General features: G+C 35.1%; 1 protein-coding gene across 3 annotated transcripts; it reads left to right on the forward strand.

The window, feature by feature from the left end:
• Positions 1 to 561: 561 nt before the first annotated feature.
• On the forward strand, positions 562 to 19,654 carry LOC142343883 (transformer-2 protein homolog beta-like). 3 transcript variants are annotated; one of them, XR_012759226.1, is made up of 12 exons: positions 562 to 657; positions 726 to 751; positions 893 to 916; positions 994 to 1,024; positions 1,103 to 1,122; positions 1,196 to 1,231; positions 4,696 to 4,774; positions 7,337 to 7,525; positions 8,267 to 8,376; positions 17,847 to 18,115; positions 18,321 to 18,385; positions 19,428 to 19,503. XR_012759226.1 is itself a non-coding variant. In XM_075395259.1 (11 exons), exons 1-11 carry the CDS (start codon positions 649 to 651, stop codon positions 19,433 to 19,435), a joined length of 597 nt encoding a protein of 198 aa, XP_075251374.1. In that variant the 5' UTR covers positions 564 to 648; the 3' UTR covers positions 19,436 to 19,654. The 3 variants fall into 3 exon arrangements, 2 of the variants coding, with proteins under 2 accessions (XP_075251375.1, XP_075251374.1); XM_075395259.1 differs by lacking the exon at positions 17,847 to 18,115 and having other exon boundaries at positions 564 to 657; positions 19,428 to 19,654; XM_075395260.1 differs by lacking the exons at positions 893 to 916; positions 17,847 to 18,115 and having other exon boundaries at positions 563 to 657; positions 19,428 to 19,654.
• Positions 19,655 to 20,936: the final 1,282 nt, after the last annotated feature.

The raw sequence follows: 20,936 nt of genomic DNA on the forward strand, positions 1-20,936 counted from the left end.
GTTCGCGAATAAGACCGAAAGCAAAGACATCGAGCGCATTCAAAGAAAAGCAACGTCGTGGATAATCAATAACTGGGAAATTAGTTAAAGGCAAAGACTGACCACACTGAAGTTGCTGCCATTGTCATATTACTTTGAATTGCATGATCTATTAATGCTCATCTCACTGCTTAAAGGATCTTACAATATAAAAATACCCATTAAAACAAACAATAATGAAGGGTTGTTAAGCACACGTCAAAACGAGCTAATAACAATTAATAAAACAAGAACAAGGAAGGCTGATGAAAACTTCTGGAAAAGAACCAGTTATTTACTAAATATAATACGAAAAGTAGGGAACGTCGATCTCGATCAAATTGATAAGAAATATTTAACAAAAATATACTGGAACTACTGCTTCAAAAGTTATTCGGAAGTCAACTTATGTTCCTGGGCTTTCAACTGCAGCTGGGGACATTGTAACCCGGTGCAGAAGCTCTGCTCAGTCGTTATATGAAGGGTGCAAACCCATGTGGAAAGACCCACAGAAGCCTAAACTCTCTCTCTCTCTCTCTCTCTCTCTTTTCAAATAATAGTTTGATTTTTTTAAGATTTGATTGGCTCTTACGACAAGTATTAACGATAAAACTACAAGATCCCCAAGGAATGCCTCGAGTATGTTTTTAGTTATTGACTGGTGAAATTTCATTGTGCAATATTTGTTAACTTTTGTTTTTTAACAGAGTTCTGCATCACGTTCTCCCAGCAGGTATGGTTTACAAATGAAATATGTCTTTCTTTGTCTCGGCAGTAGCTCTTCCTCACTGAGTACTTACATTTTGGAAGCTTTTCTGTTCTCAAACAATATCTTTCTCTCTCCTAATTAACTTTCTTAACACTATGGTTTTAGGCAAAAAAGTGTAGGCAGTCGAAGGTAGATTATTTTTTTAATTTAATCTTTTCAATCAATTGGTCGGCGTGTCATTGATTTTGAGTGCTTAATTTTTTTAGCCCACGTAGGAGTTCATCCAGAGATCGTAAGGTACGTCTTTCTTTTTCTTTTCTCCTTCAGTTTGGTTGGCTTTGAAAATGTTAGCTAAATGTCATTTGTTGATTCCAGGATTCACGATCCCCGAGCAGGTTTGAATTATAATAACTATTGTATCTCAGAAGCTTTTGACATGCAGCCAATTAATACTTTTCAATTTTTCAGAAGGAGATCAGCTAGCCGCAGTCCTCGAAGCCCACGGTATGTCTTTTTTTTGTGTCCGGAATATTAGTCGACGTAAAAATTAAAAGCCAACGTGAGAAAATTAGAAGAATCAATGAGATATTGATGTAAGCAAACATAAGTGGGACCCTCAGTTATCTAACTCGCTTATACATGAAATCAACGCATTTGGTCACTCCTTGGGGGCCACGGCCATACCTGAGCGGCCTATGGGACTTGATTTGAATCTATCACGACCGAACATGTTCTCGTTATAACATTGCGCGTTCTCAAATCTGGTTTGTTAATGTCTCCTTTTGGGGTAATATTGCATTCGGCTAATATTCGCGCAACCGTTGTTTTCTAATTATATGCCGGGTTCACGTCATCACAGAATTTGAATAATTGATTGCAACTAAATTTGCTACCAAAAACAAAATCAATTTATTAATAGCAGCCCTCATCTTCTCAGCCGGCTATTATAGCGCTCCTAATTTTTTTTACAATCCAAGAATTGAATTGTATTGATGCTCTGTTTTTTTTTTACAATCCAAGAATTGAATTGTATTGATGCTCTGTTTTTTTTTACAATTCAAAGAATTTGAATTGTATTGGGGCGCTGTCTTTTTTTTAAGATCTGTTCACACATTTTCATGATTTTTGAAGTCAAATAGGAGTAGTGATTTTGGTCACGCCGAAACAGGAAGTGGAGCGAAAAAGCGAGTGGTTTTGCGGCGTGAAATTTTTTCGCTCTGAATTTAAAGTAGAGTGAGAAAACGGTGTTTGAACAAAAATTCGCTTTCTCGCTAGTGGTTTTTTGTTCACATGCGGCAATTTCACTTTGATTTTTTAAAATGTTTTTTTTTTCGATTTTTTGGATCGGTTTTTTTTCTAAATGGTTTTCCGAATCCATTTATAGTCCGTTCTAGGTCTAGTTTTCTGTTTAGTCAATGAAAATTCTTTGAATTGTACGTCAGGACTTGTCCTGCTAGTTTTTTTTTAATTTTAACATGTTTTCACACCTGTTTTCATGACTTTGGGCTTTCAAAACGGGATAAACAGGTAAAGCTCACAGGGTATCAAGTTTCATTAGAGGCCCCCGTTTAGTAGTCCCTCAAGTACTCAGATTGGTGAAGCTACTGGGAAGGCCGTAATTCAAGGTTAAAAGGTCATTTTTGGGAGTTTTTGAGCCTAAAATAATGAAATTTTAGCACTTTTTCGTCATTTTTGGATTTTTTGTTAGTCCAGTCTGAAATTGAGGTTTATTAAAGTTGAAAAAGGTCCTTTGCAAGACGTAATTGCTTTTTACGGCCACTTTAAGCGCTATATCTATTGCTACTCCAAACATAATCACGGTAATTTATATTAATTTTTTCAAATTGTTTTAAAATTTTTTTCTTTTTTTGAGTTGTTCAGACTTTGATGTCAAAAAAGCTCATCTGGGGTTTAATAATAGGTTATTGCATAGTTTCTAGTGGTAATGAAGGGGTTTTAAACATTTTAACTTCATGAATTTACCAATTTTTAATCAAACTTGGTTTTTTCAAATTTTCTGACATTTATTGTCATTATTCAATTTTTCCAGCCCCAGGGGGCAAGAAGCCTCATCTAGGGTTTGTTAACAAATTATTGAAATTTTTCTTTGGCCATGGAATGGTATTCAACATTTCACTATTTTTTACCAATTTTTTGATAAAGTTGCACTTTTTTTCTCTAAGTTTTTGAAATTTTTGAAGGCCAGGGAACCTCCTATAGGGTTTGCTAGTATGTTACTACATAGTTTCTAGGGGCAATAAAATGGTTTCCAATGTTTTATTTTTGCAATTGTAGGGAATTTTTTAAATAAAGCTTGCAATTTAAAATTTTCGATTGTTTTCAAACTTTTCGATTTTTTTGTCATTCTCTTAGTTAAACTATCTTTACTGGCCAACAAAACTTTTTCAATGTTATAGACGGTTTACAAAACAGAAATCCAGAGTCAAAAAATTGTTTTGACATTTTTTTGTAGCCCTATTTTTCAAAAATTTTTTTAAATTTTCTCTCAGTTTCTTGATGCATTTGTCATATTTGTCCAGTTTATCTACTTTTAGTGGCAGATTGATCTCTTTTGATATGAGTCATATATGGCCTTCAAGTTAAAAGCTTCAAGGGTTTTAGCAATGATCGTTTTTTTTTGGTTAGTTTGTTTGATTCTTTTAGTTCTCAACTTTTGAGATTTTGTCTTGTTGGCTGGGATTGTTCAATTGATCTGCTGGTCAGGTTCGTTAGGTCTGTCTTTCATTCAATTACTTGGATTGTGTTTCAGGACTTGTCCTGCTATGTTTTTTTACTTCGTCGAACTTTTTTTCGCTTTACCATTTTGCCGCTTTTTCAGCATTTTGCGTGAAATCTTTTTGACTTCTCTAGGCTAGTTTCTCTCTTCTCTCATTCTGCTAAAAGCGAATTTGAACATCAGTTGCTCAGCAAAGCAATTCAAAATAAACAGAGTCAGAATAAAAAATTGAAGTCAGAAATAGAAACGGGATAAACCCATAAAGCCCAATTTTAGATGCCCGCTATTTGAATGTCGTTTCTTTAAGTCTTAGTTACCATCTCTTATGCTTATTGGTATTGATAGTAGCCCCTGTAGCCTCTCTCTAAGAAACAGAAGTATGTTCAGCTACGAAATGCCATCAAAATAAATCGGACTTAGAAATTGTTTTGGTACAAAAATCTTTTTTTTTCGATATCTTCTATTCTTTCAATCCCAATCATGCTTATTGGAATCAACGGCGGCGATTTTCCTGCAATCTGCCGGGTATGTTTGTAATAGTGATACCAAGCAATCAATAAATTGTCAGAATTCCAAATAATTTCGGTTAATTAAGGCAACTGTGAGGACATAACAGTATACTATAGTCAAGTCTCGTGAATATTATTTTTTCAACATTTCACAGTGTGTTTAGAATTTTAACGTGGAAACCGTTGCAATTAATTAACTTTTTACCGATCAATTAATTGCTTTGATAAGTCCCCGAAATCAAGTGTGCGGCATAATTGCTATTAATTAAACACCCAACCAATTAATTCAATTCCCTGCATAACTACCAAAACTTGAAGACAGCTCTTAAGACGGCAATATGCCTGGTAATCAGATTTATTTCACAGATTCAGTTTTTTTATTCACATGCATAAAAATGCTGCTGACTCCAGTCACAATTAAATTTTTATATAGGAGTTGACCAAGAAATAGATACATGCACCTGGTTAAGTTTTTATGGCAATTGTACTCCGAATGAAAAACTAAAGTGAATCGAATCGAAACCAGGTTGCAAACCCCTAGAATCTCTTAGTATCTTGAAGCTTTATCTACTCCAACTACTACGCTTTTAGTGGGCGGGCTTTCTTTTAACGAACGTTTAAAAATGCATATATTGTGAAATTGTTTCGACCATTGTTTCCTGTCATATTTTTGTCAATATCTGCTTATTGAGATACCAACAGATTAAATCTTTTTTTTTCAGTGGACGGAGAAGTCGATCCGGTCCAAGAAGATCCCGGTCACCTCCAAGAAGGCCTAGATACAGCGGTTATGATAACAAGGTAAGAGAAAAAACTACTCCCCGAACAGTTCGAGCAAACAGAGTCGTACGATTCTGTGTAAAGTCAAGTTTGTTCCAACCAGTCTCTCATTAATGTGAAAAAAGTTTTTATTGTTCTGAGGGATTAATCTTTTTATGCATTCACAACTTTCCAGGCCATTTCTTTTGATGCATGTTCTCTAACAAACTGTTAAAACGCTCACTGACCAACAGAATAGGAATATGTACTAAGTCAACCTCATCATGTTCTGCACTATGCCTCTGAGGTTTGGTAACCTTCCAAACCAGACCTTAATATATTGAAAAATTCCAGAAATCTGTCTCTTACTGGGTTGTAATCTTATCTGGATGCTTTAATTGACGATGAACAAATGAAGTTTCTTCCAGTGAAACTTGCAATCGAGCTAAAAAGATATTATGTTCAACAAAATGGTTAACCGATGTGTTCATTACCCTTTAGAAGAATAAATCAATATCAACAAGGAAACTTAAGTTTCAAAGTTTTCTCCAAAGTGGAGCCTCGAGACTGTGTTTACGCTTTACTGTCCTATGCATGCAATCACACTGAAGTTTGGAGTTCTGAAACTTGATTGAATTCATACTTGTTTTCCTTAAAAACAGCGCAAAAATCTGTTGTTAATTGCTCCCAAACAAATTTTGCAATTATATTAGTCCTGTGGTCTTTTTGCGCCATTTTCCGCCTGGTCGGTTTTTCGTCTGAGCCTTTGAGTTTTCCCTCCTCAAAAACGGGATAAACATGTGAAGCCCGGATTACGTCTTACTAGTCAAGATTGCGATTGGCCAAAACTGTTTTGAGGAAACAATTTCATTGTCTAACGGGCAATTCTTAATCTTAAATGTTTGACCTACTCCCCCGTCCACCCTCCTCTGCCTGGTGATTTGGAACCCCCCTCTCGTTCAGGGCTCCTAACCCTACCCATCGTCTCTTGACCCAATTCCGCTCAGCCGCCTGCCTAATTCTAGCATCCCGGAGCCCCAGCTGGCTATTTTCGAAGCCAACCGCTGGCTGTTGGTTTGAGAACAATTCGCTCGACTTATGTTCTGTATTCTAACTAAAAACAATTTCTTGTTTAATAGCCGGATAAAAAATTTTCGGATAATTTTTTCCCGCTTTGCCTTAGTTCACAGCTCGTTTAACATTTTGCCTGAAATCTTTTTGACCTGTATAGGCTAGTTTCATTGTTCGATCATTCTGCTCAAAGTGATTTTAAACAGCAGTTGCTCAGCGAAGCAATCTAAAGTGAAATGAATTAGTACCAAAAATAGAAAACAGATAAACCCATAAAGACCAATTTTAGATGCCCGTTATTTTAAAGGTTTTTTCTGTTCAGTCTCAGTTAACATCTAATGCTTATTTGTATTGATACTAGCCTTGTTATCCTCTCATCTGCTCATTAAAAAACAGGAGTTTATCTAACTACATAATCAAATCAAAATGGTTTGCACTTCAGAAATGATTTCTTACATCAATCAGTTTTTATTCAATTTTCCGGGAATATTTTTTTCGCTCTACATTTTTGCTTTAATAATACCCGCCCTCGTTTATCAGACAGCTTTCTAGAGGAGTTACGGTAAGCATTTTTTAAAAATCAGTTAAGTCGTTCCGAAACGTCAATGCAGCACGTTTTGAAATTGTGGTATTTGCTTTTTTTGAGCAGACTGGAAAAACGGAGAGAAAAAAGAGTGGTGGTTGTGTCCCAATAACCATTTTGCTGTGAGCGAGCGAATGGTTTTTGATCACGTGCAGCAGTTCAAAGCAGTTAAATAGTTTACTTGTTACTCTTTCATCCAAAAGTGATTTTATCAACTATATTAACTTTTAATTGTACGTTTGGAATCGTTTTTGACCAATCGTTTGGAAAGCAAATATTAATCTTTAAGATGCAAATTTGATCTATTTTGTCATCTGGCGGATTTGGACAATTTTTTCAGGTTTGGTGTCCTTCTTTTTTTAAAATTGAGTTTCTTGGTTGAATTCGGTTTTGTTAAGCTATTTTGGCGACCTTTTTGTTGGGTTGCTTCTATTTTTGCGTTGTTTCTGATGATTACATTTGACTCATTTTTGAAAAATTGTGGGCTTTCTTTGAAGTTTTTACCTTTTTTTCGTTTTTATGCTTTTTGATTACTTTCTTGAGTTCATTTATCAATCTTTCACCTATTTAGAGCTCTCCGTTGGTAGAGATATCAAAAATAGAAACGGGAGAAATTGTAGGTGCCCGCTACTTGAAGTTGCGGTTATTATAAGTCTTAGTTACCACCTCTAATGCTTGGACACTAGCCCACTGGCCCCTGCTTCCTCTCAGTGAGTATCAGCATTGTCTAACTCCAAAATGAAATAAAAAAGTTCGCTTTTTAATAATGTTTTTTGTACACTAATTAATCTTTTCCTTTTTTTCTGTTCTCTTAATCTGAATCGGGGTTATGGGAATCAACGGTGGCTGTTTTTCCGGCAATCTGCCGGGTGTGTTTTTTATTTCTTTTTGTTGTTGAGTGTGTAAATCATATTATTTATATAAACTGCCTAATTAGAAATGAATTTTAGACAAATGCACCACCTAATCGCTGCATCGGAGTCTTCGGTCTGAGCCTTTCAACAAAAGAAGATACACTTATTCGCCTCTTTGACCGCTACCCAGGATTCGAGAGTGTTAAGCTAGTTAAAGAGTTTGGATCTGGACGATCGCGAGGTTTTGCGTTCATCACCTTCGAGAGCAAGGACGATGCTGCATACGTGAGTTGATCACTTTCTGCCTGTTCGTTTCATGTCATAGCGAGTGATCATGATGTTCTATGGTATTCTATAAAAAGGAGGTTCAATGATTTCGTCGAATTTTTTAATTATAAAGGCTGTGACATTCTCTAAATAGAAATTTTTGGATACACTAGGTGAAAAGCAAAGTGATTCCGACCGCGTTACAAGAAAAAAAATCAATTTTTGACTGAACGTTTCTGGTCTTCTGTAACTGTTTTTGTACGAAAATTAATGAAAATTTTCAAAAAAAATCAAATTTGATTTCCATTCAAACATTTTCTTCAGCTGCGGAACTGCTTTTTCGCGCATAAGTAGTGTTTTTTTAGCGTATTCTAAGCTATTCTGAGATGTTTCCCAATATCGATGTGTCCTCACTGGTTTCTAGCTTTCTATCATGGTAAAGGGAGCTATGGCTCCATTAAGCTGGGGTATAATTAAAGAGAGCCACAAGAGCTTCGAGATATCAAGCGGCTGAAAATTTTGCAGCTAATTGGCGATTAATCACTTCTCCCGAAATTCTGGTCGAAAGTGCATCGAGACCTGTTTTACTAATCAATTCAAATACTACAAGTAGCTCTATTGTGAAATTTTCTTGCACATAAGATGCAACTCCCATTTGTGACTGACTTGTTTACAAACTTTCCTCTAAGAGGCTCAAGACATTGGTCTTACCGCGATGGGATCCCAACGTTTGTTAATAACTGTTAATCTCAACTTTAGGCGAGAGAAAAGTGCAATGGTCACGAGGTGGAGGGACATCCAATCCGAATTGACTTCTCAGCTAACGAGATGCGCAGAGGGCCATTCCGTGGTGGACGTTCGCCTCCGAGGTGCGTGAATTCTACCAGTATCTTTTAGCTCTATTTTGCCAATGTATCTGTGTTACCCGTTGTCTTGGGTTATGTTATCTGGTTCATGCAGCTTGCTGTATTTCTTTATTAATAACCGCACAGCGATAGAGCGGGCTATTATTGGCCTTCTGTTGGTTTTTTACAATCCAAAGAATTTGGATTGTATTGTTTCTGTCTTTTTTTGAAAGATATGTGCACACATTTTTCGATGGCTTTGAGCTTTCAAAACGGGATAAACAGGTAAGGCTTAGTTTCGTTAGAAGACCTCAGCTGATTTTAGTAGTCTTTCAAGTGCTTAGAGTGTTGAACCTGCTTTAAAGGCCTAAACTCAAGGTGAAAACTTTGTTTGCAGTTATTGCGCCCAAAACGGTTAAATTTTTCGCGTTTTCCGTATTTTTTTAAGTTTTTTGTTAGCAGGGTATAGCATATGGTTTTTGTGCTATGTTTTGGTAATGCAAACTAGAACACCCAAAAATGATGATGATTTTTAGGGCTTATTGATGGGTTACTGAATAGATTTTTGAAACTTTGAAATGGATTTGAGGATATTAATATCAGTAAATTTAGCGACCTGGCATTATAACTTGCAAGTTTTTGAAATTTTTGTGAAATTTGTTTTTTTTAATAGCCGCCCTCATCTTCTCAGCCGGCTATTATAGCGCTCCTATTTTTTAAACTTCGTCGAACTTTTTTCGCTTTACCCATTTTGCCGCTTTTTCGACATTTTGCGTGAAATCTTTTTGACTTCTCTAGGCTAATTTCACTCTTCTGTCATTCTGCTCAAAGTACTTTTAAACAGCAGCTGCTCAGCAAAGCAATTCAAAATGAAGAGAGTCAGTATTAAAAAATCAAAGTCAGAAATAGAAACGGGATAAACCCATAAAGCCCATTTTTAGATACCCGGTACTTGAACTTTGTTCTCATAGGTTTTAGTTACTATCTATAATGCTTATTCGTATTGATACTAGACCCTGTATTCTCTCACTGAGAGACAGGAGTATGTTCAATTACAAAATGACATCAAAATAAATTGCACTTAAAATTGTTTTTATACAAAAATCAATTTTTGTTGATATTTTCTTTTCTTTCAATCCCAATGGAGTTATGGGAATAAACAGCTATTTTCCGACAATCTGCCGGGTATGTTTTTTAGTTTTTCGACCTTTAGGAGTCAATTAATCGCTTTTGTGGCATTAAATTTGGTTACACAATAGTTTCTAGAGACAACTAACTGGTTATGAAGATATTATTATCCCGAATTTTAGCAACTTTTTAATAAAATTAGCAGTTTCTTCTATTTGTGAAAATTCTTGGTCATTTTTTGAATATTTTGACCTTTATGGGCACAAAAACTTTTAAGGGCATTAAATCGTCATTATATAGAGACAACTAATTGGTTATGAAGATAATAGTATCACAAAATTTAGAAACTTTTTAATAGCCGCACAGCGATAGCTGGGGCTATTATTGGCCTTCTCTTGGTTTTTTTATTTCGTCGTCATGATTTTTGTTACGACCATATGACGTCAAAGCCACTTTTTGTTCATTCGTTTATGAAATTTCAACTGAATTGCATGTGTGACGTCATTTTTCGCTCTTAGTGGAGCAAGTATTTTTTGTTCATGCGCGTGATTACATTTTTGGTCACACTTGACTTACCTCACTCTCAAAATTGACTTCCTCAATTTGAAATTGACTTTTTTTTTACTTTAATTCAAAGAGATAAGGTCCAATGGGTGTGTGTCACTCTAAATGAAGGTTATTTGAGATCAGCTAATAGAGGCAGCAATAACTTATACAGATTTTAAATCAAAATATAACAGATCAGCCTTCAATGAAAAGACGAATTTTTTGGTCTGTCTTTTTTACTGTTTTTTAGACTGCCGATCTACGAATCTATTGTGGTTATTTTCTGGCAATCTGACTGCTATGTTAAATAAAATTTGCAGTTTTTCAATTTTTTTTCAAATTTTTTGTATTTTCTGTCCTTTTGGTGGCCTTCAGAGGTTTTAGGGCTTGAAAATGGGTAACTTGGTGTGTTCCGGAGACAACAATTTAGTTTTGCAGATATAAATATCACGGGTTTCAGCCACGACTGAAAACAATTTTCAGATTTTCAAATTATATCAATTTTTAGGGTTTTTAAGATTATTGATCTTTAGAGCACAGTGAAATTTTTTGTCTTGAAGTTGAGTTACTGCATAGACTTATGAGACATTGAGGGTTTTGAAGATAATTAGATCAAGCATCTGAGCGTTTTTAGAAATTGCAGTTTGAAAAATTTTCATGTATTCGATCTGTAGAGGCGAATGAAACCATTTTAGGGCTTGCAGATTCGTTACAAGAGTTTTTCAAAAGGAAATTGTTTTGAAGTTATAAATACGACGATTATTAACGACTTTTTTAGTGATTAATAGCCGCCCTTATCTTCTCAGCCGGCTATTATAGCGGTCCTAATTTTTTTTACTTCGTCGAATAAAAAAATGTTTCGCTTTACCTCATTTTGCCGCTTTTTCAACATTTTGCGTGATATCTTTTTGACTATTCTAGGCTAGTTTCTCTCTTGTCTCATTCTGCTAAAAAGTGATTTTGAGCATCAGTTGCTCAGCAAAGCAGTTCAAAATGAACAGAGTCAGTATAAAAAATTGAAGTCAGAAATAGAAACGGGATAAACCCATAAAGCCCAAATTTAGATGCCCGCTATTTGAACGTCGTTCCCATGAGTCTTAGTTACCATCTCTAATGCTCATTGGTATTGATAGGAGCCCCTCTCTAAGAAACAGAAGTACGTTATGTTCAACTACGAAATGCCATCAAAATGAATCGGACTTGAAAAATGTTTTTGTACAAAAATCTTTTTTCAATATCTTCCATTCTTTCAATCCCAATCATGCTTATTGGAATCAATGGCGGCTATTTTCTGGCAATCTGCCCGGTATGTTTTTTTATTTTTTAATGAGGTTAAAATTTTTCGTTTTTCGTGTTTGAGGCCAATGAAACATTTTATGGAATGAATCCATGATACTGAGTTGTTTAAAGGGAACATTTTTTTTCAAAACGTGTCCTCACTTTAATGGATATATTTAAACCGGTAAAATTTTGATATAAGGATTTTAGTTTCAAGATTTTTACAAAAAGTCAACGTTTTTATTTTGGTTTTATCTAAATTTCACTGTTGTGCGGGTATTGTTCAATTCTTCTGGTGGTCAGGTATAGGAATTTTTGGTTTTTCAATCAATACTTTGGATAATAACTCAGGACTTGTCTTATGTTTTTTATTTCGTCGTGAAGATTTTTGTTTCGACCATATGACGTCATTACCACTTCAAATCTGCTTTGTGTTCATTCGTTCATGTAATTTCAATTGAATTGCGTATTTGACGTCATTTTTCACTGGAGCGAGTTATTTTCATTTGTGTGGTGACGTTTTTGTTCACACGTGCCTTACTCACTAGCAAAAATGATTTCTTCGCTCTGAAATTGACTTCAGTTCATAGAGATAAGGTCAAGTGAATGTGTGTTGCTCTAATTGTAGGGTATTTGGAGCCCTTTTAAAAGCAGCACTTTGTTAGACAGATCCGTATTCAAAATATATCTTTGATGCTAGATCTACGAAGCTATTGTGGCTATTTTCTGGCAATCTGCCCGGTATGTTTTTTTTTATTTTTTAATGAGGTTAAAATTTTTCGTTTTTCATGTTTGAGGCCAATGAAACATTTTATGGAATGAATCCATGATACTGAGTTGTTTAAAGGGAAGATTTTTTTTCAAAACGTGTCCTCACTTTAATGGATATATTTAAACCGGTAAAATTTTGATATAAGGATTTTAGTTTCAAGATTTTTACAAAAAGTCAACGTTTTTATTTTGGTTTTGTCTAATTTTGACTGTTGTGCGGGTATTGTTCAATTCTTCTGGTGGTCAGGTATAGGAATTTTTGGTTTTTCAATCAATACTTTGGATGATAACTCAGGACTTGTCTTATGTTTTTTATTTCGTCGTGAAGATTTTTGTTTCGACCATATGACGTCATTACCACTTCAAATCTGCTTTGTGTTCATTCTTTCATGTAATTTCAATTGAATTGCGTATTTGACGTCATTTTTCACTGGAGCGAGTTTTTTCATTTGTGTGGTGACGTTTTTGTTCACACGTGCCTTACTCACTCGCAAAAATGATTTCTTCGCTCTCAAATTGACTTCAGTTCATAGAGATAAGGTCAAGTGAATGTGTGTTGCTCTAATTGTAGGGTATTTGGAGCCCTTTTAAAAGCAGCACTTTGTTAGACAGATCCGTATTCAAAATATAACTTTGATGCTAGATCTACGAAGCTATTGTGGCTGTGTTCTGGCAATCTGCCGGCTATGTTTAAGCGTGATTTATAGAGACTAGAGTTAAGTCTGAAATTGATTTATTCCAAATTAGTTAATGTCTTCCAAATATTATATTTTTCCAAATTAGTTACTATTTTAATGATTGAGCATAAGGCTGATATACGCAAAAGTTGCCCCCCCCCCACACACACACACACACACACACACTCCTTCTCCAACATCCACCGCCCATTATTCCTGCTCCACCCTCTAATGCTGGCGTCCCTAAGCTCAAACTGGCTACTGGAAGCGCTTACGAAAATGTAACGCATGGAGGGCATTAACTACTCTTAGACTTTCGGCATACTGAACTGCGATTAACCGGAACTGTTTTGGAGACATCAATTCATGGTGTGGAGGGCTGTTCTTAGAGTTATCGACTGTTATCGATTTTCTCCAATATCGGAGAGTTTTTTGGTTGGATTTTTCACCTAGGTACGCATTCCATTCGATACTCTGCTAACGAGCTAACAGTAACCCACAAAAGTTGAAACTTTCGTGTCGATATCATATCATCTCCTACTAAAAAAAAATCGTTTCTCACCATTTATTTCATTTTCCGCGGCCGCTGGGCTATCTATCTTAATATTGGTTAGTCCAACTTATGTGCGGATTTTGTTCAAGCAGAAATAGTTATGAGAGCAAAAAAAGAATGGTTGCTGAACAGAATTTAGTTTTCTCGATCGTGTTTTTTTTGCTCGCGGGCTGCGTTCTATTTAACTTCGGGTTTTTTTTTGTTTTTAATACCCGCCCTCATCTTCTAAACTGGCTATTATAGCGATCTTCGTTTTTGCAATACAAAGATTTGGATTGTATTGGGGCACTGTCTTAAGATGTTCTCATGCATTTTCCAGATGACTTTGAGCATTCGAAACAGTATAAACATGTAAAGCTCGGCGGGCATTAAGTTGCAATAGAGGCCCTCAGCTGGCTTTAGTAATCCTCCAGGTGCTTAATGAGCTGGAGCTGGCTGCTGGGAATGTCTAAATTCAATGTGAAGAGGTCACTTTGAAGTTTTTGACGACAAAATTGTTCTGTTTGTCTTGTTTTTCGTCCGTTTTTTTTTCAGTTTTTTTTAAACAGGATTTCAATTGACATTTGTTTCAGCTCTCAATAGATTTTGCTTGCATAAATTTGTATTTGAAGATGTTGGCCTGATAAGTTACCATTTTATACAATTTTTAAAAAGTATTTTGTCGTTTTTGCCTCTGTTTGTATCAGATATGTGCAAACAGATTCTGCTGGCTTGTAAGTTAGTTATTTTGCATTTTTAGCTCCGATTAATTGATTTTGAGGCCTTAAGTCTGAATAATTTTGTTAAATTTGCATTGATTTTTATAATTTTCAAGGTTTTGGAATTCTGTCAATTTCAATTTTCCTGAACTCGATTAGTCAGAAAATTTTTTGACGCTGGTGCCGCCCTCATGTTCAAATTCATGAAATCACAGTTTTTGTTCTTCAGTATCCGTTAGTGTTTTTCTCTAAATTTGTGAAACTGTTTGTCTTTTTGATTTGTAATTGTTATTTGGTCTGCTGGTCAGATAGTGGAGATTTAGTTCTTTCATTTCTTTGGATTGTGTTTCAGGACTTCTGCTATAATTTTAAGTCCGAATTAAAATTTGTTTTGCCTTACCTTATTTCATAGCTTGTTAACTTCTTGAAATCTTTTTAACTTCCCTGGGCTAGTTTCACTCTTCTCTCATTCTGAAATAAATAAACGAAATGAAATAAATAAACGGTATAAGATCATAAAACCCAATTTTAAATGCCCTCTACTTGAACTTTGTACTTATAAGTCATAGTTACCATCTTCAGTGCTTTTTGGTATTTATCATATCCACTGTATCTCATCTTTGAGAAACAGGAAGGTGTCGAACTGTATAATGGCTTCAAATAGTTTGCGGTTTAAATTTCTTATGGATTTAAAGTTTTTCGGCTTTGTGGGAATCAATGGCGGCTATTTTGTGATGATCTGAAGCGTATATTTTAGTTTATGATCCAATGTTTTAATTACTGTGTTGTTCTTTTATTTATGCAAAATTTTTGCTCGACCTTTTTTTGCGCTTTTCTCTAGAACATTCTGGCTTTTCAGGTGACTTTTTTACGCTCCACGTCGTTGAGTTCTTTTAATTGCTCTTTCTGAAATAAAGTTTGTCGCTAATATAAAAGTGACTTTTAGCGGGTGAGTAGCAACGCCGTTGTAGCGTAGTGATCAAGATGTCGGACTGCTATCTAAGGCACACCCCTGAATTAAATCCCCCCCCCCCCCCGCCTGTCGTTCGAGAGCAATTCATCCGACGTTAAAAAGTCCACCAACGCTTTTGTTTTTTTCTGGAGCGCAATTTTGTGAATATTTTAACTGCGTTCACGTGCGTGACCTTTATTTTGACATTCTTTAGCAGTTAATTTAGGACGAATTGCGTGATAAATTGTTTTATCGAGACTTCTCACTCTGGAAATTACTTTTAACACTTTTATAAGCGTGTCCTAAGATTACTCTAAACTTTTTCAAAGTCAATGGAAAAGTCTTATACAAGGAAGGCTTCTAATGAAGCATCGGGACGAAAATGTAACAAGGAGAATCGTTAATGTGCGTTCGCACTTGATGTTTTGAACCGCGCTCATCTACATCTTTGACATAACTGTCAACCAAATGAAGAAATAATTTTAAAAAAAATAGATCTGTGAGTTTAAAAAATCGTTACACAAACTACTAAATGAATTACATAATGCCATGCCTCATTACAAGGCTCACGAGATCTCACACCATTAATAAGTCTACGAGAGAAAAAAAATAATTAACATATTAAGCAAAAAGAAAAAACATTTTTACGGCAGAAATTCAACATCTACTCTTAAAAGCACCTAGTAACAACCTCAAAATACAATCAAAGGAAACCTTCATTAACTACACAAGTTTACTTTTTCGTTACAAAGACGATGGGACTTTATATTAATGAGACTAGGTAACAAGTTGACAAAAAGAAGCAATAATGAGGCGAAATACGAAAGTTAACCAATATTTCTTAAACCAAGTATTTACAAACGTCCTAAAAACCATTAGCTTTTAACCAAAAAATGCTTAATAAATTCATTAAAAAGTCATTACTAAACCAAAAGAATCTGTCTTTGGTTAGACTAAGTCACAGAAACGGACTAAAGATGACAAAAATTGAAAAAAACTACAAACAATTTGCGAAAACACAAATTAATGAAGCAATTAAAATGTGTCGCTGTTATCTGAATATTGTTTTCTTTCATTTCAAATGTTAATTAACAATTTTAGTTAAAACTTAACTGAAAGAATAAGTATGTTCACTTGGGCCTCATTTGAAAATCATTGGGATCTGTTAGTACGCGAATGTGCTTGAAGAAAAGAAAAAGGAAGGATTATTGACAACTGACTATTTATGAAAATGAATTTTGTTCAACAAAAACAGCAGTGACGACGCAATATCAATAGCCACTTTATTATTCTGACTACAGTGAAGTGGTTGGGGCCCCTCAACGATGAGAAATAGATACAAGTTGACAAATATAACAACAAAACCTAGAAAGTTTAAAAAACGTTTGAAAACAAATAATATAAACTTCAATGCTATTTGTTATAAACTTACTGCATTGAGTAACTTCATTCGTTCAACACTCAGTTAGAGCCTTCTCAGCCCTTTACGACTACATAAAGAATAAAAAACAGTTAAAAAGAGCAAATTGAAAAAAAAAAATTAGAAAAAGGTGTCGAAGCCATTAAAAAATGAAATATTCATTAAAAAGTTTTTAGTTAGCAAAAATTTTAACAACAGCGGAATATGATCTTTTTAAAGTTTTCTCTATGTCAATGGGAAGTTGCAATGATAGGATAATTTGATAAGATTTCAAAAAGATATCCAAAATTATAAAAAAATTAAAACCAAAAGTTAGAAAAGAGTTATAAAGTTGTGGCATCCAAGTCATAAAGACAATAGTTAGAAGATAAAACCGCTAACCAGATTAATTTTTGTTGTAGTAGAAAGGAGGGTTGTCCGGTAAATATTGGGATTGACTTTCAGTTCAGAAACAAGTTTAAGATCGGTTAATGTTCAAAAATTTTTTTTGCTAAAATGAGAATGATTTTTAAAGTCTTAACAGCCAATAGCTGGCCAGTCAAGTTAATACATAGGTTCACTTACTGCTCTTTAGGAAGCCTATTGCACTTTTAGTCAACGAGTCTAGGTCATAGATCTAAAATTCAACAAAAAAGTGAATAAAATCATGCCAAACATCACTGTTCACACAAAACTTCAAACCTCGCTAACTCCTCGAAAAACACGAAATTCGAAAAAATATTTTTATTTTGAGACGAGCTTTCTACGCTGGAGGAGATTTTTAATGATACGACTCACATTTCTCTACGATGAATATATCGATCGGCCAAAATTTTCTGAACGAAAAAAAAACGCATTTGAGTATATACCCCCCCCCCCCCCCCCACAAGTGGGGTCGGAACAATAAATACTACTCAAAAATTAGTTCAAAAAGAATTCGGAATTATTTGAAACGTTTTTTGTCAGTTAAGTGACTTCATCAGTTCTATATTTACTTCTGTTTATATTTTAGAGCGCAGAAGTTGTTTCTTTAGCAATTTCCCCAATCCACCGGCTATGTTAATAACTTTATGAATGGGAAAATGTTTTTCTCCTTGTTCTGATGAATCTCGTGTCGATTAATTTTGTCCTATTTATATTTTTATTTTTCAAAGGCATGTATAAAATCTGATTCGATAACATATCTGCAAGGTTTTGAGTTATCGTTGACAAAAATTGAGTCGGTCTTTTGTTGTAATATTAGCTGGTCTTTCGAAAATTAACAGAGATGATTAGTTGATTGTAATACATGCTTAAACGACTCATCCTTTATCCTCTTTCGAAAATCTATGATCATCTAGATACCTTCAAGGTTTGGTAAAATCGCCATATTTTTTCGCCAAAAGTCAAACTGGTGTATAGTTGCATGCACAGCGTGTTTGAAATGGGTGTCCAATTTTGATGCATGCTTTTGGCTCCAGATGAACTATAACGAATCTAACTTTGAATTTAGGCTGATCGCATTCTTGTAAGAATGGGGAAGCAATGATGAAGGAAATTGAAAACGGAAAAGAGGGAATTTTGAGTAGAAATGAAAGTGGATGAAGAGGGAAAGAGAGAAGAGAACTTCTTGTGCTCGTTGCTGATCGCCGAGTTCTAAAATTGCGAAAGAGATTGACTCACTCACTCGAAATGAGAACTCGATCTATGGGTGGTTAGAAAAGAAAGAGTATAGGCCAGGAATAGGAGTTGATTCTGTCGCTCAAAACCATCGCGGAGCTGGTAAGAAAATGGGTAAAAAAATCAACAAACCGTTTCTGCGGAAAAACTTAACATCATGGAAACAAAACTGCTACAAAAATAGCGATCAGCGCATAACTTATTGCTTAAAAAATTAATTAAGTTTTTAAAATAAGGGATGAAGACGTTGATTTGCGGACAACGCTGCTTGTATTTTGATTGCAATGATGTATGAGTTTATTTTTAGATACCGACGCCGATCGAGATCTCGTAGCTATGAAAGACGAAGATCCATTTCCCGATCGCCAAGAAGTAAGTTGCATCAAATTCCAGTTGTACAATTTACAGAATTAACGACCGAAAACGGAAAAAATGAACACCTCGTTTTTAGAACCACAAAAAACATGAAGCTATACCGAAGTATTTGTTTGCGGGTTTTGATTAGGGACCAAAACGCGATGAGAGAAAAAAATGATAACAGTACTTCGGCGTGTTATCAACCTATCAATAAATTAGATTGTTTATAGATGTAATCAAATGTTGGCAAACAAAGGGGAATCTTCTGTTGGGAAATCTTCTGTCATCAATCCGGGAGCAATTTTTAGTTACTTTAAGGCTCTCATTTCCACTGAATATACAGAAACGGGCCTCGATCCATTAAATGGCTAGCTGTGTTAGAAAATTTGAGAACTGGGTGCTTATGATTTGCAGGATCTATTCTGCCCCCCCCCCCCTTATTGATATGAAGAATACCTGTCTGTCTACAGTAAAATATTTTCAAAATTGATCGCAATTTCTTCTGTTTCCTATCTACATAATTTGACAGTACCGTCGGCAAATTGAACAATCTCAAAGTGATCTTTGTTTTTTGCGAGATATCGTTACAGTACAGAAGAGAAATTGAAGTTCCTAAGATTGTAGGAACTTAGTGAGCATAAATCTTAGTGGGCATAAATTTTTTATGACCCCCAGGCGCACGTGCTAATTTCTTACATAGTAACGTGCTATATAACAACATATAATTTGTAATTGGGGGTCAAAAAACACTGGGGGGTGTGTGGGGTGGACAGAATAGATCCGATTTGCACTAACTGTTTTACAATTATTTTACTTGCTAAATAGCAACACGTATGGTTGTATTTGAAGTAAAAAACGTACTGGATGCATGAACGCGAAGGATCCGATTGTCACTTAAAAAATTGGATCTATTTTTGTGTCTCCGCCAGGTTTTTGATGCCCCTGTAACTATTCATGCGTTGTTATATAGAACATTGCTATGTAAAAATAGCACGTGCGCCGGGAGTAAAAGTTTGGGGGTAAACAGAACAGATCCAAAAATTTATTGTTTTTGAAGGACGATAATGCTGAACCCGAAGACTACGACTACGCTGGAACGAAAGAGAAACTCCCTTCGCATGATGTGCAAGCTGATGATTGTTGGTCATGCATTCTGTGCGCTCAAATATTGACGTCAAACTTTCTTTGTAACCTTCCATGTTTTATGTTGTTGACTATGCTTTTTTACTCCATTAAAGCTGTTAGTTTTTCAATCACAAGCAATTAAAATATCTGCAAGTAAAAGTTGTCCTCTCGTTCTTAAACAGAAACTGTAGTCAGGCAACCAACTTATAGACAAATGTCTGGACAAATCTCTGATGAAGACAAATCTCAATACCTTGAAGAAAAATCGACCTGGCAATTTTCGGTACCTCAATGCACTAAATCGAATACATTAATTGCTCTCAAACGAGAGTACTTTAGTCCTCCACTCCTACTCTAACAGGTGCATTGGTTTTCTCGGGTTTTTTTATTCCTCTCGAACGAAGTTTGAAGCAATTTATTCTTGTAGATATTTTTTATAGCTGCGAGGCTTTAAGCTGAGCTTAGCTAAAGTGCAGTCTCCTGGTTTTTTTGCTTTTCATCGTCTGACGCTCTTTCTGGTTTTACATTTGTTTTAGAAAATTATTTTGCTTGACTTTTTCAGTGACTTCACGTTTGATTTGCTTTTTGCGTGACCTGAGGGTTCGAACATCTCAGTTGTCAAAACTTTTTGCGCCGAAAAATGTTCTCAATGATACATCCGTTTTGAATTAAAGTTGGCAACAATAACCGTTTTCCAACTCTTAATTGCAATCAAACGTTTTATTGTTTAAATTATATAAGTGCTGCTGGCCCTTCTTATAGCTGCGAAGCCGTAAGATAAGCGTACCTATGTGGTGGTCTTTCTGGTTTTTTTACAATAAAAAAATGAATTGTGTAGGGGCGTTTTTATTTAAAGATCTGCTCAAACATTGTAAAGATTGGAGAAGTGAGTTTGGTCACGACGGACAAAAAATGGAGTGATTGAATTTGCGGCATGTATTTTTTCAGACATTTTTTGAAATAAAGTAAAAAAAATGATGGTGTTAGGAAAAGATTTGCTTTCTTAATCCTGGTTTTTGTTCAGATGCGGCAGTTTGACTTCAATTTTTAATAGTTTGTCAAATTTTTCATCGAATTTTTAAAGTGGGTTTCCTAATCCAGTTTTTGACGATTCTAGGTCTTTTTTGCCATTGAGATTTCTTTGAATTGTAGGTCAGGATTTATGCTGGAATTTCGTCTTCTGACCCTTTTTTTATATTTCTTCACACAGCAAAGCTGAAAAAGTCAAATTTTCTGAATTACTTCTTACCCCCACTAACGGCGCCAGTGATAGTAAGAAATTAGGTCATTTGCGTGATTAGATTTTGATCATACGTGACTTACCTCACTACAAAACATGACTTCGGGACTAGAAAACCTAAGTTTGATATGAAAGATCAGATAAACTTATATGTTTAATAAAGGTATTTTTAAGAAAGGCCTCTGCGGGGTTAATTTTGAC

The sequence above is a fragment of the Convolutriloba macropyga genome, chromosome 8, assembly GCF_964194025.1.
Source record: "Convolutriloba macropyga chromosome 8, txConMacr16.3, whole genome shotgun sequence".
Classification (NCBI taxonomy): Eukaryota; Metazoa; Xenacoelomorpha; order Acoela; family Convolutidae; genus Convolutriloba; species Convolutriloba macropyga.

Excerpts from the sequence above, each read along its gene's own strand:
- LOC142343883 (XM_075395259.1), top strand. Across the intron at positions 4,775-7,336 it reads ACAGCGGTTATGATAACAAG|ACAAATGCACCACCTAATCG; the intron begins GTAAGAGAAAAA and ends AATGAATTTTAG. Across the intron at positions 7,526-8,266 it reads GCAAGGACGATGCTGCATAC|GCGAGAGAAAAGTGCAATGG; the intron begins GTGAGTTGATCA and ends TCTCAACTTTAG.